The sequence below is a fragment of the Carcharodon carcharias genome, chromosome 19 (genome assembly GCF_017639515.1).
Source record: "Carcharodon carcharias isolate sCarCar2 chromosome 19, sCarCar2.pri, whole genome shotgun sequence".
NCBI classification, from domain to species: domain Eukaryota; kingdom Metazoa; phylum Chordata; class Chondrichthyes; order Lamniformes; family Lamnidae; genus Carcharodon; species Carcharodon carcharias.
Window position 1 is genome coordinate 110,694,680 of NC_054485.1, and position 25,795 is coordinate 110,720,474.

General features: G+C 44.2%; 1 protein-coding gene across 3 annotated transcripts; it reads left to right on the forward strand.

Moving 5' to 3' along the window:
* Positions 1–6,312: 6,312 nt before the first annotated feature.
* LOC121291976 (nuclear factor 7, ovary-like) lies at positions 6,313–24,957 on the forward strand. 3 transcript variants are annotated; one of them, XM_041213676.1, is made up of 7 exons: positions 6,313–6,622; positions 9,610–9,913; positions 11,389–11,484; positions 16,205–16,438; positions 18,011–18,033; positions 21,129–21,244; positions 22,993–24,957. In XM_041213676.1, the coding sequence occupies exons 1-7, from the start codon at positions 6,519–6,521 to the stop codon at positions 23,529–23,531; spliced, it is 1,416 nt and encodes a 471-aa protein (XP_041069610.1). In that variant the 5' UTR covers positions 6,313–6,518; the 3' UTR covers positions 23,532–24,957. The 3 variants fall into 3 exon arrangements, with proteins under 3 accessions (XP_041069610.1, XP_041069611.1, XP_041069612.1); XM_041213678.1 differs by having other exon boundaries at positions 6,512–6,674; XM_041213677.1 differs by lacking the exon at positions 16,205–16,438.
* The last annotated feature ends 838 nt before the right edge of the window (positions 24,958–25,795 follow it).

Below are 25,795 nucleotides of genomic sequence, written 5' to 3' on the forward strand. Positions count from 1 at the left end.
CTCCAAGATATCATCTCTCCTTACTGCAGTAATTGACTAATAATGCAGTACCACCTCCTCTTTTACCTCCTCCCCTGTCTTGCCTGATGATTCTATATCCTGGAATGTTGAGCTGCTAATCCTGCTCCTCCCTCAACCTACTATATCTCAATTCCACGTGTCAATCCTCACTCTTAACTCATCCGTTTTCCCTGTAATACTCCTGGCATTAAAGTAGAGGCCATCCAGCCTTGCCTTACTCCCTTGAAACTTAATGCAGCTGTACTCCCTCTGACTTGATTGTTTTACTGTATTATGATGTGTCCCTATTCTGCTAACATTCTGTGTCCCCACCCCCTGCCGAATTAGTTTATACTCCTTCCGACAGCACTAGCAAACCCGCCCGCAAGGATATTAGTCTCACTGGTTCAGATGTAGATTGTTCCCCTTGTACAGGTCCCACCTTCGCCAGAAATGATCCCAGTGATCCAGGAAACTAAAACCCTCCCTCCTGCACCAACTCTTAAGCCAGTATTCATCTGCGCTATTCTCCTATTTCTGTGCTCACTATCACGTGGCACTGGGAGGAATCCAGAGATTACAATCCGAGAGGTCCTGTTTTTCAGTCTACTAGCTAACTCCCTGAATTCTTGATGCAAGACCTCATTCCTCTTTCTCCCTATGTCATTGGTACTAACATGTACCATGACCTCTGCCTTATCACCCTCCCCCTTCAGGATGCCCTGCAGCCGTTCAGTGACATCCCGCACCCTAGTACCAGGGAGGCAACACACCATCCTGGAGTCACGTTCATGGCCACAGTAGCGCCTATCTGTTCCCTTGACTATAGAATCCCCTATTACTATTGCTTTTCCTCCCCTCCTGTACCAACAGGCTGCTTGTGGTGCCAGAAGCTTGGCTCTGTCTGCACTCCCTAGAGGAACTAGGGCCCTCATCAGCCTCCAAAATGGAATACTGATTTGTGAGTGGGACCCCAGGGGACTCCTGAACTACCTGCCTGTTTCTCTTGGACTGCCTGCTGGTTATCCATTCTCTTCCTTCAAGTCCCTTCAGCTGTGGCGTGACCACCTCTCTAAACGTGCTATCTATGATTCTCTCGGACTCGCGGATGCTCCACAGTGTCCCCAGCCGCTGTTCCAGCTCCGAAACCCGAGCTTCCAGGAGCTGCAGCTGGACACACTTCCTGCATACATGCTGGTCCCAGGCATTGGAAATGTTTTCGCCTTCCCACATGGAGCATGAGGAGCACACTATGGCTGTGAGCTCTCCTTCTATGACTTATCCCTTTAAATTAAACCTTTTATTGTCCACAACAGCAGGAAAATCCCCTTGCTCTTCTTTGATCTAGTGTCATTGGATCTTTTATAGCAGCCATGATCTTATTGAATAATGGAGCAGGTTCAAGGGATCAAATGGCTTTCTCCTGTGCCTAATTTGTACATTTATATCCACTCCAGAGGATGAAAGGGTCTTGATTTAACCTCACATTTAAAGATGCCACATCTGACAGTATCAGCCTGAATTATAAATTCAACTTTTTGCTAACGCTTACAGCTTTTATTTCAGTTTTCCAGCAACTGCTTTTACAAATTATATATGAATTTATTTGAATATAAGTTAATTTTGTTAAAAGTAATGTTATGAATAAGAAGTCCCAATCTTTGTGTGTTTTTGTTAAATTAAAGTAAATGTCTCCAAAAGTGTTAATTTTGCTCCAGTCAGACTCTCAATGGTTTGGCTAATCCCTCTCTCCTGCCCTTTTCCTGTAGTCCTATAGGACTACAGGGCTGTAGATATGTACTCCTGTAAATTTATTCCCTTTAGAAAGCCATAATTGAAATGCCTCCACCACCATTTCAGGTTAGGCATTCCAGATTATAATCACACACTGTGTAAAAGTTTTTCCTCATGTTGCCTTTGATGCTTTTCCCATTCAGCTTAAATAGGTGCTCTCTGGGACTTGGCCCTTCCATCAATGGGAACAGTTTCTCCCTATCTACTCTGTCTAGACCACTCAGGATTTTGAAAACGTCTATCAAATCTCCTCAACCTTTTTTACTCTAAGGAGAGCAGCCCCCTTTTCTCCAATTTATTTATGTAACCAAAGTTCTTTATCCCTGGAACCATTCCAATAAATCTTCAGCAGCTGCTCTAAGGCCTTCACATCCTTTGAGAAGTACAGTACCCAGAATTGGACACAATTCTCCAGTTGTTGTCAAACTAGCCTTTTATAAAGGCTCATCATAATGTCCTTGCTTTTGTACTTTATGTTGCTATTTATAAACCCCAGTGTGATGACGGTCACTTTAAGATCAATTTAACTGAGTTGGGGTTATGTGATTTGTTCAACTAATGTGTGGCTAATTGGGGGGAATAAATTCTAGGCAGGGGTTTCCCAGGAAAAAATGGCTGTTTGAGGGGCTGGCTGGATATAGCTCTCGTGTAAATGAAGTTTGTTTTGTTTGATTAAGAGCGTGTTTCTACACCCAGGATCACACTTTTTTAACTGCTTTCTCAAACTGCCCTGTCACTTTCAACAATTTGTGCATGGTGTACCTCCTCAAATCTCTGTCATGTACCATCCTTTAGCTTATACTGCCTCTCCACTTTCTTCTTCCCAAAATGTATCACTTTTCACTTCTCTGCATTAAATATTATCTGCCTTGTGTCAGTGCATTCCATCAGCCTGTCTGTCCGCTTGAAGTCTATCACCAACCTCTTCACGGTTCACAATACTAAGTTTTGTCTCACCTGCAAATTTTGAAATTGTGCCTTGTACACCCAACCCTAGGTCAAAAATATATATCAGGAAAAGCAGTGGTCTACGTACTGATTCCTGGAGAACCCCACTCTATATTATCCTCCAGTGCAAAAAACAACCATTCACCACTATCTGCCAATTTTGTAACCATGCTGCTACTGTCCCTTTTAGTCCACGGGCTTGAGTTTTGCTGGCAAGCGTATTATGAGGCATTTTATCAAATGTAAAAGCAAAATACTGTGGATACTGGAAATCTGATATCAGAACAGAAAATGTTGGAATTAGTCAGCAGGTCTGGCAGCATCTGTGGAGAGAGAAACACCACCATCCAGTACCTCTTCTCTGCACCACTGTTGATTGGCTTAATTACCAAATGAAAGGTCATGTTCTGAAATGTTAATTCTGTTTCTCTCGCCACACCAGTGTGTGGAAAAGTTTTTGGGGAGGGAGAAGAAGGGGGTGTTTCCTCCCCCCTCCCCAGCTTGTGTCTATGTATTAGGAAATAGAGATAGTAAAGCTATATAGGTATTTGTGAGTGTTGGGAACGGGTTTTAGCTTTAAAGTTTAAATTTGATTTGTATTTCTGTATCTCTGTGTTAAGAAAAGGTCAAGTTGAGTTTTAGTTTCACTTTAAAAGGTGCCTTCATTTGTAATGAGAGTTTATGACTGTAAGAGAAGTTAAGCAAACACGAGTAGAAAAACTGGGCTGTTGCCTAGCAAGAGATGTCCAGAGAAGCAGGTCCCTCCCACAGACACACACAGAAGAAACTAGCAGCAGTAGTTTTGAGTCCAGTTTGAAGACAGCTGCCAAGCAGAAGCAACCTAAAAGGGACAGATAGCTGATTCCAAGCTAACGTTGGTTGAAAGTAGCTACCAGAGAGGGACTGGAGCAAAAGGGACAGATAGCAAGTCCCAAGCTAAAGAAGAAAGACCCCAAATCCAGGAAGTGGAACAGGAGAAAATCCCAAGAAGACCTTCTAGCCAAAAGAAGGACAGGAACTTGGAAAAGGTCCTGTTAAGTTGAGTTAAGAGTGAAGGGCAGAGAAAGGCTCCAAGCTTCAAGTTAAAGCTCCAAGCTGAGGGAAGCAGAGTCAAAATGATATAAAGGTTTGTGAGAAGTCAGAAAGACCAAAGAGACAACTGAAGGTCTGTAACTCTTTGCTATGGGCATGTGAAGCAGTGGTGTACTGTTGATAACTGAGTCAGTGAGAGTGAGTTCCTGGAAGAAAGCTTGACCCAGGGCAGAGGAACATCAGAAGGAGAGTCTGAAACCCTGGAGGTGAACCCTTGCGGAAGGTGCCTGAGATAAAGTGTTGGTTTGGGAGAAGATTCCAAGGAAAGTTCTTGAAGAGTGGAGATTGGAAACCCTTGTGTGAAAGATGGAGTTCAGTGAGACTGGTTGGCGCACGGGGTGACGAGCATCTGGGGGAGCTGATGATAGATCCATAGCATCTGATTGAGGTGGCATCTGTCGTTTGGTTTCAGAGTGTGGTGTGTCTGACCACAGGTCACCAGGTGGTTTACATGGACTGTTTACTTACTGTGAACATTAGAGTATAACATAGCTTTTGTAACTTGTGTTATCCTTACAAATTTATATATACCTGCAAAGGTATAGTTGTGGGTGAAGGAGTATTGTAATATAGTTCATTTTTCCTTTAATAAATGTTTTACACTTTTGTTAAAAGTTTATTAACTGACTCTGGTGACTCTGTTCAGTAGCCCCTCTCGACGTATCTAAACAAACAAATAAAAGCTGGGTTCCACCCTGGGATTAGGCTTGCCCAGTGGTAACCTCAATTGGGGATTATAACATATGTACCCTGCTGGACCTGTTGAGTATTTCCAACGTTTTATGTTTTGACAGAAAGTGCTGAAAATACTCAGCTGGTCTGGCAACATCAGTGGAGAAAGAATCAGTCAACTTTTCAAGTCAAACATGACTTCTTCAGAACAGTTTGAAAGGAATCATACTCATCTTGAAACACCCACAGAGAAGCAGTTCAAGAAGGTGGCCCGCTACCAATTTCTCAAGGCAATTAGGTATGAGCATGAAATGCTTGCCTAGCCAGAGGCCCACATTCCATGAAAGCATTTTTAAAAATGCTGCCAGACTAGCTATTTCTAGCACTTTGTTTTTACTTCAGATTTCCAGCGTCTGCAGCATTTCGCTTTTCCAGCTTTGACTTTATTAACAAATGCCTTTACCCTCTCCCCCCCCTTTTTCCTTCATGGGATGTGGGCACCACTGGCAGCATTTGTTGCCCATCCCTAATTGACCTTGAACTGAGTGCTAGGCCATTTCAGAGGGCAGGTAAGCATCAACCACATTGCTGTGGGTCTGGAGTCACATGCAGGCCAGATCAGGTAAGGATGGCAGATTTTCTTCCCTGAAGAAAATTAGTGAATCAGGTTTCCTTCCCTGAAGGAGATTAGTGAACCAGATGGGTTTTAAAAAACAATCATGAAATACTAGCTTTTATATTGCAGACTTTATTGATGGCTGGATTTGAACCCGTATGCCTGGAGCAGTAGCCTGGGCCTTTGCATCACTTGTCCAATGACATTACCATCTCCCCAAGCGAAAGAAGAAAGTTCCCAAATCCAGGGGAGTGGAACAGGAGAAAGTTCCAATGAGACCTAGTCAGAGGGGCAGAAACTTGGAAAAGGTCCTGTCAAGTGGAGTGAAGAGTGAGGGGCATTATACCACATTACCCTCATCTCCACTTTGGAAGTCCACGAAGCCCACATTACCTTCACCGACCCGCTCATCAAAGAAGCTCAACTCAGTTAGTGAAACACAAATTCATCCTTAACAAGGCAGTGTTGGATGCAATGATAAAGTAATAGTGCTTAAAAAACCCTCATGAATAGCTGAAGGTGGACAATAGTGTAAGTTTGCACAACTCAGAGGAATTTACCCAAAGCGGTTTTTTTCCTCAATTCATTCACTTTATTTGGAATGAAACATAAGTTCCTTGACCGACAGCGCAGGTGAGCTAAAGAGCCAGAAGAGCTTGGCCTGTCAATCAGCAAACGGAGCGCTGTGATAAGCTCTTCAGGCTCACGTGCCATCCGTTCTTTGACCTTCTCTTCCCCCCTCCTGGTGCCACCCTCCGGCACTTCCGCTTCTCCCTGCCACCGTTGATTGGCTGAACCACCACGTGGCTGGATATGGAATCCCAATCGATGTTCTGATTGGCCAGCCTGGAGCACTTACGCATGGCGCGACCGGGCTTACAGACCGATCTAACAGAGTGGAAGCCCCGGCTGCTGGTTGACAGACCGATTGGTGTCCTGGAGTGGCGGCTCGACCAGAATCTGTGGATGGCTGTCGCGGCCTTGATCAGCGACTTGAGGGTTTTCAGCGGCCGGTTGGACGGCATGATTAGGACGTTTGTTGTGTGGCCCTGACTGGTGCAGCGATTGGTTTGCTTGTGTCCCGCCTTGGCGCGCTGATTGCATGAGAGTTTCCCGTTCCCCCACCTCTGCACCCTGATTGGTTGCACGTGAGTCCTTGCCGTCTGTGACGTCTGGCCAATGCCTGGAGCTGTGATTGGCTGCTGCTGCTGACTCCGGCCGGCTTGATTGGCGCGTTGATTGGTTTGCGTGTGCCCCGCCTTGGCGCCCTGATAGGACAATACCTTTTCCCGGCGCCCTGATTGGTTGCTCGCGGGAGCCGACTGACTGAGACGTCCAGCCTCTGCTCTGATTGCTACTGACGCTGACGTTGCTGCGGCCTGAGGCTGGTGCTAAGATGGCGGAGGGTCTGTCACAATTGGTTCTGGACTTGACGTGTCCACTTTGCATGGCGATCTTCACCGATCCCGTGGAGCTGCAGTGCGAGCATTACTTCTGCCGGTACTTGCCTGGTACTTTCAAGCCTGACAGCCACAGGGTCGGCTCGAGGAAGGTGGTGGATCTGGTCAATTGACAAGCAGTGGGAACCATTGAGCTTTGGGCTGGTGGGGATTGGGTCGTTGAGCTTGGGCCGGAGAGTGTTGGGGGGGGTGGGGGGGGGTGCTGCTCATTGGGATTGGAGGGATGGTCATAGAGTAAGTGACAGTGTTGAAGGAGGGGCGTTGGGGGTGTGGAAATGATCACTGGGCTTGGAGGGGAGGGGAGGGTGTCGTTGGGAAGGGGAGGGGGAAATGTCGGGCTTGATTTAGATGTTGGCTCTAAAGAGGGATTTGAAATTAGGCAGTCATTTGGTCCTCGATTAGCAGTACAGAGGTAGTGAGTTCAAATTCCACTTTGGCCAATTGTGAAATTGAAATCAACAAAGCTTTTCCGCATTTGGGCTTCTGCCAGAAAATGATCACAACAGCTGCCAGGTTATTGCAAAATATAAAGAAACTCTTGCATTTATACTGCTTCCACAATCTCAGGATGTCCTATAGTGCACCACAGTGAATTATGTGCTTTTTAAAATGTAGCTACTGTTGTAATGTGGGAAGTGTGGCTGCCAATTTGCACACAGCAAGCTCCTGCTGAGAGTAATGTTTGCTGAGGACCATATATAGACCCAGAAGTGGGAAGAACTTGACTGCTCTTCTTCAAAACCATGGGATTGTTTATGTCTATCTGGGTGAGCTGACAGGGCTTGCATCAGTTTAAAGTCTCGTTTGAAGAAGTTTCCCCCAAATCTGCAGCACTCCCATACTAGGAACTTCAGATTTTATTTTGTTACAAACTAACAGGTGGTGCACTAATGTTACTTGGTATCAAAGCAACATGTAGTGGTGACATTACTGAACTAATAGTCCAGAGAATGAGACTTGACAGCCTCCATGGCTGTTTGAGAATTTAACCTCAGTTTAAGAAAATCTGGAAATAAGAATTTTTAAAAATCTGTGGTCCAGTAAAAGTGATCATGAAGTTTTTGTATTGTAAAACAGTCTCTCGTCAGACATTTGAAAGCTACTAGTAAAAGTTAAGCGCTGTTTTCATTTGCTGATTGATGTACAAACTACCTTAGTGTTGAGTATAAATGAAGGTATTTGGGAGCATAAATTTGAACAGTGGGAAAGGCTGCATTGATAATGCATAACCCCAATAGCATTTTGGCAAGTACAGCAAGGCTACATCATCCCAAGAGTTAATAGAAGTCTGTGGCATCCAAACTGCGGGATATGGTTCATGTGTCGCCATGAGCAGCGGGCTCATGAAGCCTCAGCCGTTCTTAACTATTTGTCCTTGTGTTTCTTCCCTAATCCTGTGGAAATTGTGTGTGCCTGGAATTTGGAATGGACGTTGCTTTATATGGTTCTCTTATTTAGTGTCAATCATGGCTCAGTTGGTACTGTCCTCCCTTTGAGTCAAAAGATGTTAGGTTCAAGTCTCACTCGCACGACTTGAGCACAAAAATCTCGGCTGGCGCTCCTTAGAGCTGCACTTTTGGAGGTGCCGTCTTTCGGAAGAGATGTTAAACTGAGGCCCACCTGCCTCCTCAAGTGGAAGTAAATGATCTCATGACATTATTTGTAGAAGACTGGAGTAGTTACCCCGGTTTGGCCAGTATTTATTCCTCAATCAAAATCACAAAAGAAAATTATCTGCTCATTGTCTGATTGCAGTTTCGGGGAGCTTGCTGTACACAAATTGGCTGCTGAGGTTCCCAAATAGTAATTCATTGGCTGTGAAGTAATTTGGCATGTGCTGAGGTAGTGAAAGGTGCTATAAAACAGAAGTCCTTCTTTCTCTGAGGCATGTTGGCGTTCACAGCTCATGGTAAAGCACATCATTGAAAACCAGGGTTTAGACATTACGTTTAAGTGCATAATTGTCAGCTGTAGCTTAATGATAGTACTCTCCCCTCTGAAGGTCATGGGTGAGCACCAATCCAGGCTGATACTTGAGTGCAGTAATGAGTGAATATTGCCCTGCCAGAGGTCAGGAATGTGTTGGCATACTCTCCACTTGCCTGGATGAGTGCAGCTCCAACAACAGTCAAGAAGCTCAATACTTACCCAACCCAAAGCAACCTGCTTGATTGGCACATCTTCCATCAACATAAACATTCACTCCCCTGCCACCAATGCACATTGGAAGTGGTATGAACCATCTGCAAGATGTAGTACCTCACCAAGGCTCCTTTGACAGCATCTTCCAAACTTGTGACCTCCACTACCTGGAAGGACAAGGGCAGCAGGTGCATGGGAACACCACACCTACAAGTTCCTCTCCTCTCCATCCTGACTTGGAAACAGTTCCTTCACTGTCACTGGGTCAAAATTCTGGAATTCCCTCCCTAACAGCACTGTGTATTTATCTACACCATGTAGACTGCAGCAGTTCAAGAAGGTAGCTCACCACCACTTTCTCAAGGGCAGTTAGGGTTGGGAAATAAATGCTGGCCTAGTCCGTGATGCCCAGGTCCCACAAAAGGAAAAAAAAGTGCCTTCTTTTGGGCTCCGTCTGCCCTCTTGGATAGAGTAAACATCCCATGGCACAATATTTAAGAGGAGTAGGGGAGTACTTCCTGGTGTCCTGGGCCAATATTTATCCCTTAAACCAACATCAATAAAACATTGGCATTGTTGTTTGCGAGAACTTGCTGTGTGTAAATTGGCTGCCACGTGTCCTACATTTCAACAATGACTTAATTGACTGTAAAGAGCTTTGGAAGTCCTGAAGTTGTGAAAGGCACTATATAAATGCAAGTCTGTCGTTTCACAAGGCTCCTTGGGAGGTGCATCACCTCCATTAATGTAAAAGCCTGGAAGATTTTCTATTCATGCCCCTATTCCCCAAGTTTAAATATGGTTATTTTAGGGTTTTGATTTAAAAAGACCCTTACAGCTGAATTATTGTTTCTGTATCCATACGGTGGTCATCTCTGTTCACAGGAACTGCATCACCAAGCATTGGGACCAGCAGGGTCAGTTGATTTGCGCAATTTGCTCGGATGTCGGTACGTCAAGTACCTTGAAGAGTAACCGCAAGCTCTTGAACGTGGTGGCAACGGTCTGCAAAGAGCACGCCCGGTTGGAGGAGAATGCACCCAGTCACCACACCTGCCCGGAGCACCGGAGGAAAATGGAACGTTTTTGCGTCACCGACTGCGAGGTTATCTGCCTGGACTGCCGGGACTCGAGGAAGCACTTACATCACGATGTCCTCAACGTGCAGGAGGCTGCTGAAGAGTTCAAGGTACCGAGTATGACTCCCCTTTCTCCTTCTCCCAGTTATCAGTTTGCATCAAGTTCTCCCCTGCCCCTGGCACTCAAAGGTCTTAGCTCGCATTGGCACTCGTTTGGCCCACACCAGCAGTCATCAGGTACATTGCCCATTTGGCCAAATCTCAAGTTGACTTAGCTGGTGGCACAGCTCTGAGTCAGGAGTTTGAGTCTTGCACAAGTAACTGACCCAAACAATCTAATCTGATGGACCAGTGCTCTACTAAAAGAGCGCTGCCTTGCAGGAGGGGCTGTTCTTCAGTTGAGATTGTCATTGTTTTGGGGGAGGTAAAGGATTGTACTACTGGTTTGAAGAAACACCTGGAATTCTCTGGTGTCCTGGCCAATGCTTTCCTTCAACCAACATTGCCAAAACAGATTAACAGGTCATTCACCTCACTGCTGAGTCGTGCATTAAGTTCCTGCTCCTGGATGGTAAAATGGGTTAAAGTAACTATCCCTTTCCCTCTCCCTGCTGCCTGCCCTCTGCTGCTCTCCCACTCTCTCCTCCACTCTGTAATGGGGTCAAGAGCCCAGTGGCACTGGCGGAACCCAAACTGAGCGTCAGCAAACAGATTATTGCTGTGTAAGTGCTGTTTGGTAGCACTGTCTATGGCATTTTCCATCACTTTGATCGAGAGGGTGGTGTTCTGGTGGTAACTGGCTGGTTGAGATTTGTCATTTTCTTTGTGGACAGGACCTACCTGGGCGATTTTCCACATTGTCAGGTAGATGCCAGTGTTGTAGAGTGAGGGATATGCTGGGCCTTGAGGTAACAGATTGTGGTTGAGAACATTCCTGCTGCTTATGACTCACAGTGCCTCATGGATGCCCAGTTTTGAGCTGCTAGATCTGTTTGAAATCTGTCCCATTTACCACGGTCGTGGTGCTACACAGCACAATGCAAGATAAGCAAGGGACTTCATCTTCACAATGACTGCAGTGGTCACCCCTACCTGTACTGTCATGGACAGATGCATCTGCAACAGGTACGTTGGTGAGACCACTGTATTTCAGTTTTTCCCCTCTTTTTGGTTCCCTCACCACCTGTTGCAGACCCAGGCTGGCAGACATGTCCTTCAGGACTCGGCCAGCCACTCCTGATGATGGACGTTGAGGTTCCCCACCCAGAGTACCTTCAATGCGTCCTCCAAGTGGTGATCTATATGGAGGAGTACTGATTCATCCATTGAAGGAGCAGTAGGTAATCAGCAGGAGGTTTCCATGTCAATGATTGACCTGATGCAATGAGAATTCATGGGGTCCCCAGTCAATGTTGAAGACTCCAGGGCAACTCCCTCTCGACCATATACCACTTAATACTTATGTCCAAATTTGGAAGAGTTCCTTTCCCTAGCACTAACATCACTTTTAAAATGCTTGTTGTAATACCACTGCATTTCCTGTTCCTTCATGCTGTCGGTGCACTGATTTAATCCTTTTGCTTAGACACAACTTCAGAAGTCCGTGACCAAACTGCAGACCTTGATTGAAAAGCGCAATGTTGCAAAAAGCAAATACGAGGGCCTGCTGGAGGATATCTTGGTGAGTGAGTTTGCCTTATACAGAAGATCTTACCCAGCAATTTGATTGCTTCTTTATGTTGAACTTGTGATACAAGTTGTATTTCTCTATATGGTTTTTAGAATCATAGAATCTTACAGTCTAGGAGACTGTTGTGCACCCTCTGGTTATCAACACTTTGATCTTTGGAACCAGTTTCTCTTTATTGACTTGATCTAAGCCCTTCATAATTTTTGGTCTAAAACATCTTCTCAACAAACCTGAGCATGAGTCGAAAACTTGATTCCTTTATTCCTGTGGTGAAACCAGTTAACTGGTAATGGCGATGACATGGAGACTTGGCAGATACATGGGAATTGCTAGGTGAGGAAATCAACATCGTGGGGGGGTTATCGTTGACCAGAAACTGAACTGGACTAGCCATATAAATACTGTGGCTACAAGAGCAGGTCAGAGGCTAGGAATTGTGCGACAAGTAACTCACCTCCTGACTCCCGAAAGCCTATCCACCATCTACAAGGCGCAAGTCAGGATTGTGGAACACTCCCCACTTGCCTGGATGAGGGCAGTCCCCACACTCAAGAAGCTTGACGCTGTGTAGGACAAAACAGCCCACTTGATTGGCACCGCATCCACAAACATTCATTCTCTCCACCACCGATGCACAGTGGCAGCAGTGTGAACCATCTACAAGATGCACTGCAGGAATTCACCAAGGCTCCTTCAACAGCATCTTCCAAACCATGACCACTACCATCTAGAAGGACAAGGGCAGCAGGTAGATAGGAGCACCACCACCTGGAAGTTCCCCTCCAAGCCACTCACCATCCTGGCTTAGAAATATATCACCATACCTTCACTGTCACTAGGTCAAAATCCTGGAACTTCCTAACAGCACTGTGGTTGTACCCATACCACAGAGACTGCAACGGTTCAAGAAGGCAGCTCACCACCACCTTCTCAAGGGCAACTGGGGATGGGCAATAAATGCTGGCCCAGCCAGCGAAGACCACATCTTGTGAATGAATAATAATAAAAGGAAAAATCATGGCCTATTTGGTTCAACCGCGTCATATGATGCAGTAGTAATCTAATTGTCCGAATCATAGCAATCAATTTTTGGCAATTTGTCTAGAACAGACCTAGACAGGAGGTGAGGAAAACTCCCAGTGGTGTGCTTTGAAAACCACAGGTCCAAAGTCGCCTTTTCCTTCTCAAGATTGCATCCCTTGCCCAATGTCCTGTCTCAAATTACTCCTATACTCTGTTCCAAATTATTATATTCAGAAAAAAAGTCTATAATTTGTGCATGATTGAGGCAGATATGTAGGAAGAAAGATTGGCCTCATCCATCCAAAAATAGCCTATACTGTCATCTTGATAGCATCCCATCTTTTTCATAAATCAGTGCAGCTTTTTACATGGGGGTCCAGTGCATACATTGATGAAAGACAAACATAAAAGTGAAATCATTAGTGCCCCTTATCCTGCTGCCTTTTGACATAGTTTTTCTGAAGTTCGAAACCATCCTGGACAAAGCTGTTCCCTTCATTGTGACCCCTGCATGCATGACATGTTGGGGCGTGAGAGTCCCTTGCAGAGTATTGCTTGGGCTTGAAGCCATACACTGGACCTAACAGGATTGAGTGACTCAGTACCAAATAATGTGTGAATATAATCATTTTTATGAAACAATTATTAATGATTAAAAGAAAAATGAAGAAAGAAAGGAAGAAAATCACTTTGCATAAAGGAAGAAAAAGAACCTTATTATGGCACAAGTGATAACCCCAAATTGGTCTGTTCAAGACAGCGCCAAAAAATGGTAAAATTTCCCTTGGATTATACATCATTAATAATCTTGCATGGGGGTGGACTCTCTGGTCAGTCACCCTGTCAAATGTTCCTTCCTGTATAGTCTTCAGTGTTTGACTATTCCACTCTGGCTGCAGCCCATACTGGATGCTGTGCCTCTTAAAGTCCAGTTTCTGGCTCCATTCCAGCCATCTGAGGCTCCATCCAAACTTCCATTGAACAAGAGCCTGGCAACCATGAGTCCTTACCTAATTCTTCTCGCAGGCACGGAGAAGCTTGTGGACTTCGCAATATTCAGATTTACACACCTCTTTGATGGTGTCTCCCACCTTCCATCAATCAATCTCCTGGCTCCATACCATAGTTGACCACCCCATGTACAAGGTTATCCATTGTCCTGGCTTGTAGCTCAAGAGTCATTGAGTGCACTAAGAACTGATACCTGTTAAAAAAGTAGAAAGGCAACTTTTATCTAGCCAAAGAGGGGAAAGAAAGTAGTTGAGACAAAATAACAGCAGCGTCTATGATCTGACCAGTATGAAAACAAGTGAAAGAGGGGGAAAGATAAGTCCACAGTTAATAATTTCAATATTGATTAAAAGATTTGATTAGTTGCTTAACTTAATCAAAGCACAGTTACTCTTACTTTTAAATCAATGTCTACAAAGTAACTTTCAAAAATTCAGTACAGGCTTAATACGGGTTCTGTTCAAATCCACAGCAAAGCTGAAAAAATGTAAAAATATGAAATTGCAAAAATTAGTGATTGCAGGTCTACAGAGAGGCGTACAGCAGGAACAGTGCGTAACGTCTACAAGATGCACTGCAGCAATTCAGCAAAGGCCTTTTTGACAACACCTCCCAAATCTCTGACCCCCCCACTCCCACCCCCAAATAAGAGATGAGCAGCAAGGGAATGGTAACATCACCAACTACAAGTCAGACATCACCCTGCTTCGAACATATATTGCCCGCCATTCCTTCACTTTATTGGGTTTAGATCCTGGAAATCTTGACTCAGCACCATAGTGGGAGCACCTTCATCACACAGACCGCAGTGGTTCAAGAAGATGCCTCACCACCACCTTTTTGAGGGGGGGTGGTAGGAGTGGGGGCAACTAAAGGTAGGCAACAAATGACAGTGCCTTACCAGTGATGCCCATATACAGATATTTTTTTTTGTTTGAATTGCCTTTTCTGCTACCTTGTTCATGTTACCCGCTCCACCCTACACAAGCTCCCAATTCATCCCAAATCTTTGCTGCCTTATTCCTGTTCTGTAGTAAGTCCCACTTGTCCATTGTGCCAAATACTCACTGCTCTCCATTAGCTTCCTGTCTACGCAAGATGCCAAATGATTTACAGATTTCTCTGTGGTCCTGTCCCAGCCTCTGCCTGTCGGCCTCCTAGTCTCCAAGATGTACAATGCACTTCCTCCACTCCTCCATAGGAGCTTTCAGCCAACTTGCCACTAACCTCTCGCAATTCCCTCCCACCTTGCAGCATCTCGCTCTTCACCTTTAAATTCTCCTCAAAAAAAAACAAATGCTTCGGTTGTGCTTTCAGCAATCTCTCGCAACTCTTCTGTCACTTGACATCTGTTTGTCCTCTATAAAGCCCATTAGGGCATTTTCCTTTATTGAAGCTGCTATCTAAATCTAAGTTGTGTGTAACTAATTTACCGAGCTGGATGATAATGAGAAGAGACATTTATTGTTGGCAGAAATGCACTATGTTCCCCTGAGGGTTCATCTGTTATACACTGGGGTGTAAGACTCATGTGGCCAACAGATCTCCAGTGTCTCACCCAAGTGGCCATTCTTAATGCGAACCAAAGCAGTGAGTGTCACCAGACTCTTGGACCAGGGGAGGAACATTTTAGCCGTGTATAATCCTGTTCTTTTCCATGTGCTACAGTAACAATCTGCATTTGTATAGTGTCCTTAATGTAGTAAAACGATCCAGGTTGTCACAGACACATACACAGGGGTGTTACCAGACAAAAATTGACATTAAAAGGAGGGGACGGGTGGGCCAAAATTTGGTCAAGTAGGTTTCAAAGAGCAAATTAAAGGATAAGACAGAGGATGGGAAGATGAGGGAGGGAATTCCAGAGCCGTGGGGTCCAGGCAGCTGAAGGCATGGCCTCTATTGGTGAGTGATGAAAATCGGGGATGGACAAGAGGCTAGAGTTGGAGGAACACGGGGTCCTTGCAGGGTTGTAGGCTTGGAGGGGTGACGGTGATGGTGGAAGGATGAGGTGGCGGAAGGACTTGGACATGAGGATAAGAAATTTTGAATTGAGTTGTTTTTTGGAGACCAGAAGCTGATGTAGGTCAGTGAGTACAAGGGTGATGGGCGAACAGGACTTGCTGCGAATTAGGATATGGGCATTAGAGTTTTAGATGAGTTTCAAGTTTATGGAGATTGAAAGTTGGGAGTTCAGCCAGCATTGGAATAATTGAGTCTGACATTAACAAAATTGTGGGTGAGGGTTTCAGCAACAGATGTGTTGAGCGGGTGGGAAGATGGCTGATTATTATTGAGTTGGAAGTTTACAGCCTTGGTAATGGAGTGGAGATGTGCTTGGAAGCTCAGCTGGGGGTCAAATAGGATGCCAGTGTTACAAACAGTCTGGCCTGGCCTCAGACAGTTCCTAGGGAGAGGAATGGAGTCAGTGGCTAGGGAATGGAGTTTATGGTGGGGACTGAGGACAATAGATTTGATCTTCCCTATATTTAGTTGGAAGATTTTTATTTTAAAGAAACTGATAATGACACCAGCTTTGGGAGAATCAGTCACAGCCAAGAGTACTTTAAAAGCAGATGATGTTTTTGACTGGGAATCCTGTATGTGTGTCTGTCTGCCTGCGTGTGTGTGTCTTTAAGATGAAACTTTCTAACTGCATTTATTTGCTTGGTCCTAGAATTCAACCCAGAATATAGTGGACAGCATCAAGAAAAGCTTTGAGGAACTACACAGTTTCCTTTACAGGGAAGAGTCTGTTCTGCTTCAGCACCTGAAGGAGGAGGTGAACCAACAGAGCTCGCAGTTACAGCGGCAGATCGATCAAATTCCCAGGGATTTGTCTTCGCTGGATGCCAGCATCAAGGCCATGGAAGAGGAAATAAACCAGCAGGACAACATTACCTTTCTACTAGTAAATCAGTCCCCATTTTATCACACCACTGTGGAAGATTCTATCTAGCTGGCTGTCATTGGTCATTGCAAACTCAGACTGGCATCATGTTGTACTGAAGTGCAATGCCATTGGTGCCAGCCATCTCCTCTCCATCTCTCACAAGGGGCTATTCTTTAGGCGTGAACCTCGTGGGTAATTGGAAACTAGGGGCTAACAATGTAGGGGGGGTCACTAAAGAATCCAATCAAGGAATTCTGGGTAAAGAAGACCTCCTGGTTAGCCAAGAGGTCTGTTTTTGTGTTGTGTATTCTGATTCTGTAGCTAGTTATTCAACTGTAATGGGCATCACAGTGGATTCCAGTCTGCTCCTCGGCACAGCGAGTAAGTGTGGGAACACAGTCCTGTGCATCCTCCTCCGCCTGCACCTCCCACACCATGCGTTTCTTTGCTTACCTCAGGTACTGTTACAGCTTGGCTGATATTGGCTAACTCTGGGTAGACAAAAGGGGTCAAATCTCTAACTTTCCTGCCATGAATGTATGTCCCTACCTGATGAGGCGCCCCTGGGGCCTTTTATGTCTACATTAAATACGCCTGAACTTCATTAATCAGTTCACCTTGCAGAACCCTTGCCATTTTGTGAGAATTGGGATGTTATACCCGTCGGAAAAAATTGAACAGGTTGGGGCTTTCTTACCCTAAAAAAAGAGAGGACTGAGGGATGACTAAGATTATGAAAGGGTTTGATAAGGTCAGCATGGAGCTGGGTCTGCTTGTGGGCGATACCAGAACCGTAAATATAAGATGAATGTTAATAACTCCAGTAGGGAATTCAGAGTGCTAGAATGTGGAACTTTTCACTGCAGAGGGTCATCGAGGTGAATAGCACAAATGCATTTAGAGGGATGTTAGATAAGGAAGTGAGGGAGAAAAAAAATCGAAGGATATGCTGGTAGGATTAAATGAAGAACATTGGGTGGGGTCTCACGTGGAGTATTAACATTGGCATGGGGCTGTTTTTGCTGAATGTCCTGTTTTGGTGCTATATATGTTGTGCACCTAGCCTGCTGATGGAAGCTTGCAAAGGGTTGGAACAAAGAACCTGGGTAGTGGTTACATTATTGGACGAATAATGGAAAGGCATGATGCAGAGACGTGAGTTTAGATGGGGAAATTTAAATTTGACTCATTTAAATAAATCTGGAATTAAAAAGCTAGAATCAGTAAACATGACGCTGAAAACTAATGGATTGTCTTTAACAAAAAGAAAACTATCTGATTTAATATATACCTTTAGGGAAGGAAATCGGCCATCCTTACCATGTCTGGCCTATATGTGACTCTTGATCCACAGCAATATGGTTGACTCTCAACTGTCTTCTGAAATGGCCTAGCAAACCACTCAGTTGTTACAGCTGGATGGGTGCAATTTATAGGCCTTGCCAGTGACATTCACATACCCTATTTTTGAATTAATTTATGGCATGTCTGATATAAAATTCCTTCACATTGACTTGATTTCCCTTTTGCAAGAAAATTGGGTCTTGTGTAATAATACTCTAATTTCTATTTTTTTTTTTGTTTTCACAGAATCTGAAAGAAACACAGAAGAGGTAATGAATTCTAGCTCCATGCTACTGCATGTTAAAGCACCACAAGCAATGAGTCTCGGTTTATTAGTGTTCAGTTAGATAGTTTTACTGCTTTATTCTTTAACTGTCCATGCAGATACTTCATAAAGCTACCAATGGGGGACAAGATGATGTTATGATGGGGAATATACAGTCAATGGGGCAGCTGTAAGCAGTGAAAAAATAGCTTGGGTTTTACACAAGGTATTCTCTCATGTTCAATGGTACACTCGTAAGCAGACCAGTATTTGGGTAAAGAACAGAAGACCCAGGGATTTCAACAACTTTTATTTCAGTATGCTGGCTACTCGTGTATGCAATAATTTCTAAGGTACCTGACTTTTAGAACAGATAGGGAAAGTTGGAAAAGGAGACTGGGGTAGCCCAGATAGGGGGAGATAAGGTCAAAAGTTGAGAGAGGATCCCTAAGAGTTTTTGTAGTTTTGGGCAGAGTTTAAATTAGGGATTTGTTGGAGCATACAACAAGGATAATGGTACAACTGGTACTTCAATCTTGTAAATTGGACAAACCAAATTGGCAAAAGTAACCTTGAGGATAAATGCATCTGAGACCATTTTCTAGACAACATTTTGAGGAGCCAATTAAGAAACAGGGTATTTTTAGATATACTTATATATGAAAAGGTGTAAATTAGTAATCTTATAGTTTTGGATTTTCTGGGGAAAAATTATTATAATATTGATAGAATTTCATATTGAGTTTGAGAGTGATGTGGTTAAGGCCTAAACTAGGGTCTTAAATTTTAAAAAGAACGTATGAGGGGCAAGACTGGGAAGTTAGATCAAAGATACGACAATAGGTAAGTTATGACAAATATTTCAAGAAATGATTCATAATGTGTCAGTTGTGACTCGGCTGGTAGCATGCTTGTCTCCGAGTAGCCAAATTGAGTTCAAAAATCCCACTCCAGGACTTGAGTGCAACAACCTAAGCTGACTCTCCAATGTAATACTGAGGGAATACTACACTGCAGGAGAAGCCATCTTTCAGATGAGATGTTAAACTGAAGTCCCGCCTGCCCCCTCAGGTGGATATAAAAGATCCCGTGGCAGTATTTTGAACAGGGCAGTCCTTCCCATTGTTCTTGCCAATATTTAACCCTCAGTCAACTTCACCAAGACATTTTGTTTGCTCATTATCACACTGCACTTTGTGGGAGCTTGCTCAAATTGGCTGCCGCATTTCCTACAATACAATAGTCATGTTCAAAAGTACTTCAGTGGCTGCAAAGTGCTTTTGGATATTCAGTGGTTCAGGAAAGGTGCTCTAAAAGGTGCTTTAAAAAGAAATAATAATTCTCGATGAATATGCAATCCCTGGAGGAATAATAACAACACTGGAAAAGTGGACAATCATTGCTAACTAGATAATTTCAATTCAAATGTTGTTCATTTTGAAATTCATTATTCATTAAAAATCACAAATGGAATAACTAACAATGAAAAGAAAAATAACATCACAAAAATCTAACTGATTAAATTTATATTAAAAACTTTATATTAAAAAACAATTAGGTTGTTTAGTGGGTGATGTCTGGAAGCACTTTATCACACAAAGGATTGATGAAAAGCAGGAATTCTATCCCCACTAAAATTAAAATTAAAACTATTTCAATGTATTTAAAATGATCAACGAGGCAATAAAATCACTTAAGTCGAACCGATGTTCCTTAAACTTTTTGAAGATCCCAAGAATTGAAGTTCCCATTCCATAAACCATTACACCACCTACCCCGTTTCCCTTACAAACATTCATTAAGAAACGCCGCTCACAAGAAAAGCAATGAACATGTTTGATTAAAAGTGGCTGCCAAGGGAGAAATAAGAGAGGGAGAGAGAACGCTAGAGAGAGGGAGAGCCGTGGATAGAAAGGAAGACCTTGGCATGAAGCTGACATATTTCCATTAGTACACCTGCATACCACCTTACATAATCTTTGTTTAGCAATCTTGTTATTCAGTAAAACGATTCCTCAGTTAAACTATTGAAAGCATGCAGCCCATTCAAAAGCAAGGTAATAAATCCACCCATGTGCTTCTATTCCCATCCCATGAGTTAAATGTTAAAAGAAGAGGTTTACAAGGTTGCCAAAAAGAGTAGTAAGCTTGAGGAACAGGAAGGTTCTTTTGCAAATCAGCAAAGGATGACCAAGAAATTGGAGAGAGTAAATCAAATATGAGGGTAAACTAGCAAGAAATATTTTAAAATATACTATTTTATAATTATGTTAAAAGGAAGAGATTAGCAAAAGTAAACCTTAGAGGTAGGGGCAGGAGAAATTATAATGGGGTTTCAGCAAATGGCAGACATGTTAAACAGGTATTTTCCATCTGCCTTCACAGCATAAGGCATGCAAAACATTCCAGAAAAACTGGGGAAACGAGAGGCTAATGAGTATGAGACCTTAATGGGACTAAAAGCTGACAAATCACCTGGAGCTGGTGACATCCATTCTAGGGTTTTAAAATGTAACTTGCTGCCACACAATTCTGTTACTATATATTCCTCACCAAAGACACAACACTCGTTCTCTCCAAATAGAATTGATGAGGGCAAATAAACGATTTAGAAAGAAAAAATTTACATTTGTAAAGTGCCTTTTGAAACCTCAGGACTGTCACAAAGTGTTTTGCAGTCATTGCATTACTTTTGAGATGCAGTGACTTATAATACAAAAACATTTCTCCTCACCTATCTCTCTAGATCTTTTGCCAATTATATCAAATCTAGAGTCTCTGGTTATGGACCCACTTGTCAAGGGGAAATAGTGTTTCTTTATCTAGTCGATCAAAATCTCTCAACATCTTGAAATCCTCCATTTGGTCACTTCCTTGGCCACCTCTGTCCCAAGGAGGACAGTCGGAGCTTTTCCAACCTCTTCTCATAACTTGTCTTCCATCCCGAGTCACATCCTAGTAAACAGTTGCATCTCCAATGGGTGTATTGGTTTAGCATACTTTCTACTGGGCCAGTGAAGTCTTCGGCCACCAATACTATACTGCCAGTAAAGAAATGGTTCTAACTTTCATTTCTTTCACTTTTTTTTTAAACTGTAGAGTGAAGGTTTGTGTGCCTCCCTTGGAGAACATATCTGTGAAGGTGAAGCCAGAGAACTATCTGGGTCCACTGCAGTACTGGACTTGGAAGAATATGTTCAAGATCTTAGACCCAGGTGACTCAATGGGGTAGATTTCATCTTTACCATCTGGGGCAGTCATCTAGCCCTGGGGCTGGGGTGGGGAGTGCAGTGTTGGGGAAGCAGGTCACATGTCCTTAAAAAACCTTCTTGATTTTAATTCTCTTGAAATTAACAGAATGAAAATTTGTGAGCGTTCCTGCCCTGGTGAATGCCCTAAGGCCTCTGCTGTAAAGGGACTGACATGTTTAAGATAATTAAAGGGTTAAATGGGGTAGGTACAATGTTTCCTCTGGCAGGGCCACTCCAGAACAAGGGCTGGGGGCGTAGCCTTAAAATTAGACACAGTTAAGATACAGGTCAGCCATGATCCAATTGATTGGCAAAGCAGACTCGAGGGGCTGAATGGTCGCTTCCTGACCCAGTGCAAGGCTAGTGAGGCTGGGCTATGAATTTGTTTGTCTAGCCCCCAATTTGGATAATCTGCTGTTTGCGTGGGGCTGGGGGGTGAGTTAAGAGTAATGGAGACTGGCTGGGGCTTGCACTTTAGCAAGAGCAGTTTCCCTTCAGCTGTGGCTCAGTGGGTAGCACTCCCGCCTGTGCGTTACAAAGACGTGGGTTCAAGTTCCGCTGCAGAGCCTTGAGCACAAGCTAGGCTGGCAGTCCCAGTGCTGTTCTGGGGGAGCGCTGCAATGTTGGATGCATTGTCTTTCAGATGAGACATTGAATGTGACACGGTCTGGCCTTTTTGGCTGGGAAGGAGGAGATACAAAACAATCCAGGGCATTATTTGGAAGAACAGGATAGTTTTCAATTATGTTTTTGGCAACATTTCTCTTTCAATCAACATCATAAAATCTGGTGATTATTCCGTTGCTGTTGGTTGGAGTTTGCAGTGTGCATGTTAGTGACTGCACTTCATAGAATCATAGAATATTTAGCCTGTTGTGTCTGTGCCAATCCTCTGCAAGACCAGTTCACCTACATCCACCCCCCGCCTTTTCTCCGTGGCCCTACAAAATTTTTCTCTTCGGATGATGATCCAGTTTTCTTTTGAGAGTCCTAATTGACCCTGCCTCTACCACACTCTCAGACAGTGTATTCCAGATCTTAACCACTCGATTGACCCTGTCTCCACCACACTCTCAGACAGTGCATTCCAGATCTTAACCACTCGATTGACCCTGTCTCCACCACACTTTCAGACAGTGCATTCCAGATCCTAACCACTCGATTGACCCTGTCTCCACCACACTCTCAGACAGTGCAGTCCAGATCCTAACCACTCGATTGACCCTGTCTCCACCACACTCTCAGACAGTGCATTGCAGATACTAACCACTCGATTGGCTCTGTCTCCACCACACTCTCAGACGATGCATTCCAGACCCAAACCACTTGATTGGCCCTGTCTCCACCACACTCTCAGACGATGCATTCCAGACCCAAACCACTTGATTGGCCCTGTCTCCACCATGCTCACATGCAGTGCATTCCAGATCCTAACCATTCTCTGCCAAAAAGCAAAATCTCTTCATATCACCTTTGTTTCCTTTGCGAATTATGGTGCAATGAGGCAAGTATTTAATGGCTGAAAAGTAGTTTGCCTTGTACTAAAGTTGTGAAAGGTGCTGAATAAATGTCTAAAAATGTCTTTCTTTTAGATTATATATAAACATGTCCAGATTGGTATTGTTGAAGCAGACAGCAGAGAAGCAACTCATTTTAATTTTTTGTTCATGTTTGCCTGTCTTGATATGTTTTAATGTGAGTAATCGTTACAGGTCTTTCAAATCTGACCTTCAACCCTGCCACTGCCTGCTCCCACCTCTCCCTCTGTGGCCCGACCAGAGTGAGGTACAGCGAGAAGCCGAAGGTGGTCCCTGACACCCCGGAGAGGTTCGACATTGCCACTTTCATCCTGGGCTCGGATGGCTTCACGTCGGGGAAGCATTACTGGCAAGTGGATGTGGGGGATGGCAAAGATTGGAGCCTGGGCATCGCCAAGGAGTCTATCAACCGCAAGGGTGACCTCCGGCAGTCTCCCAAGCATGGCTACTGGACCATATACAGAGAGAAGGACAACTTTGGAGCTTTTCTATTCCACCCGAAAACGATTGAGGTGAAGGGCAATCCCACCCGGATTGGAGTTTACCTGGACTACGAAGGAGGAAGGGTTTCCTTCTATGATGCGGATCTCTTTTCTCACCTCTTCACGTTCCATGCTACCTTCACTGAGAAGGTCTATCCTTTCTTTTACCCAGGCTTGAAGGTGACCAAAAGCAATAATGGGATGATGAGGATACAGCACTTGTACTTGTGAATAATCCGTCCAGAGCTGGGAATTGCTTGTCAGGAACTAGTTCAACCTGCAGCTTCTTAGATGGGTGTTCAGTGTTTTTCCTCACTTCGCCCACTGCAGCTCCTGCCGCCCCCTCCCCAGTCCCCGGCCCCGCGTCGGGTTTCATCTTCCCACTGAAATTCTCTGCCAGCAAGTGCTGATTCTCGCTGAAGATGGGAGATGGAGGTCCCATTAGTGGCCAGTGAGCTTGCCCAATAGAAGCTCCATCCTTCATCTGTGATTCCAGAGAGTGTGTTGGCAAGGCTGTTCGACCAGGGTGTTCAACCAGGGTGGGTTGTAGCAAAACGCCAGCCAAGAGAAGGGCCTCCTCCAGTTAGGAAAACTGATGAGCAATGAGGAGCGAGAAGCACAGTTCATTTTTATGTCTGCTAAACCATGCGCCCCGACACCCCAAGCCCACAGTCCAGGGGCACAGACCAGACATTTCAGCCCAGATCAGAGATCAAACTACATTGAATTTTACAACAAAGAAACAGATCATTCACAATTTCTGCCCAATGCTGGTGTTTATGCTCAGCATGAGCCTCCTCCTACACTACTTCTATCTCATCTTGCCTTCTATCTTGTCTTGCCCTATCAGTATAACCTCCCAGTGCTTGATGTACTTATGTAGCACATTCTCACCACTCTCTGGGACCTCCTTGTCTTTATGACTCAGTGATGTGGTGGGAATGTCGTGGGGGTGGACAGCAGGGATGCATCCATTGAGTCTGTATTTTGTTGATGGAGATATTGTACAGCTTTAGAATTCTGTTCTCTGTATGAACTTATGGAGAAAAAAATTTATGCACTGCCCCCAGTGTTTATAGCAGGTGTGTCTGGAAATTCTACTTCCTTGCTCTGCGAGATCGCCAGTATAAATGTGGCAACACCATCCTAGTACGTTATAACAAGAATGCTCCTGTGTCATTTACCCAGTTGTTTCCAGCTTCATTCTGACTTACAGCTTTATTTAAACTGCAGTCACAGCTCAGTACATACTGTAACCTCCACTCACTTAGAGAGAAGTGGAAGGGTTTAAGTACACACAAGGTAATTGAACATTAACAAAATGTTATTTACTAGGTGTTTGTTCCTTGCATTCAGTGTACCCTAACCAGCTGCGCATTAGTGACCTGAGCGCAACCCGAAATGAATGGAGCCCTCAAGATGGGTCTCACCGGCAGCTTTCAAAATTAATCACAATCACAGAATTATTATGGTGCAGAAGGAGGCCTTTCGGCCCATCGTACCTGCGCTGGCTCTCTGAGCGTTTTAATTTTTCCTTTTCCCCGTAACCCTGCACACTGTTTCTATTTAAATAATCATCCATTGCCCTCTTGAAAGCCTCAGTTGAACACTTCCAGGCAGTGCATGCCAACCCCTAACTACTTGCTGTGTGAAAAAGTTTTTTCTCACCTCACATTTGCTCCTTTTGGAAAACACTTTAAAACTGTGCTCTGGTTTTCGATCTGTTTACGAGCAGGAACAATTTCTCCCTATCTACTCTGTTCAGACCCCTCATGATTTTGAAAACTATCAAGTCTCCTCTCCAAGGAAAACAGTCCCAACTTCTCCAATCTTTCCTCCTTGATGATGTAAATGGTTAATATTTAATGCTTTTTGGCCAATATTAAACTGTCCAGCTTAAAGGTGAATGACTTAAATGATGGCAGCTTAATGGATGTCCTTAGTCTACATGCTATCAGAATATCAGGCAGTTGTCCAAATTGCATCCTGTGGGGCCTATGACATGCTGCCTGGTCCCTTAAGCCTAGACAGATTGGCCCCATTTGTGATTATTCATCTTGGTTGAAATGAGTGAGCCTGTAGCTTTTGGAATGAGGGTGCTGGTGCGGTTACAGAATTGGTGAATCTCAACTTGGTTCCCCCCTCCCCCTCCAAAGACCTCTCGGTTTCAGCAGCTCTGAAATTTATGCGGACTCATGGGATTGAGGATTTAAACCCATTCTGCGCACCTGTGAAAAGCTTGGGTATCCCTAAATTGCTAGTCCGTCTCAATTGCATGGAGAGTAAATCCTATACGCCATGTTCATAATGTGTATCTGAAGACAGCAGCATTGTTTTGACAACTCTGGGTAAATATGTGGAAGTGGATGGGGCAGTGGTTTTACGTCCTGTTTTTATCCATGACGTCCTGGGCCTTTACTCCAGCCTTGGATATTGGATGAAGGTCTTCCTTCTCTACCATCCGAAGCAAAGTTAATCTCGGTTAGCCGGCGCAA

Excerpts from the sequence above, each read along its gene's own strand:
- LOC121291976 (XM_041213676.1), top strand. The coding sequence starts at position 6,519 with ATGGCGGAGGGTCTGTCACAATTGGTTCTGGACTTGACGTGTCCACTT. Across the intron at positions 9,914-11,388 it reads AGGCTGCTGAAGAGTTCAAG|ACACAACTTCAGAAGTCCGT; the intron begins GTACCGAGTATG and ends CCTTTTGCTTAG. Across the intron at positions 21,245-22,992 it reads GTTCAAGATCTTAGACCCAG|GTCTTTCAAATCTGACCTTC; the intron begins GTGACTCAATGG and ends TAATCGTTACAG.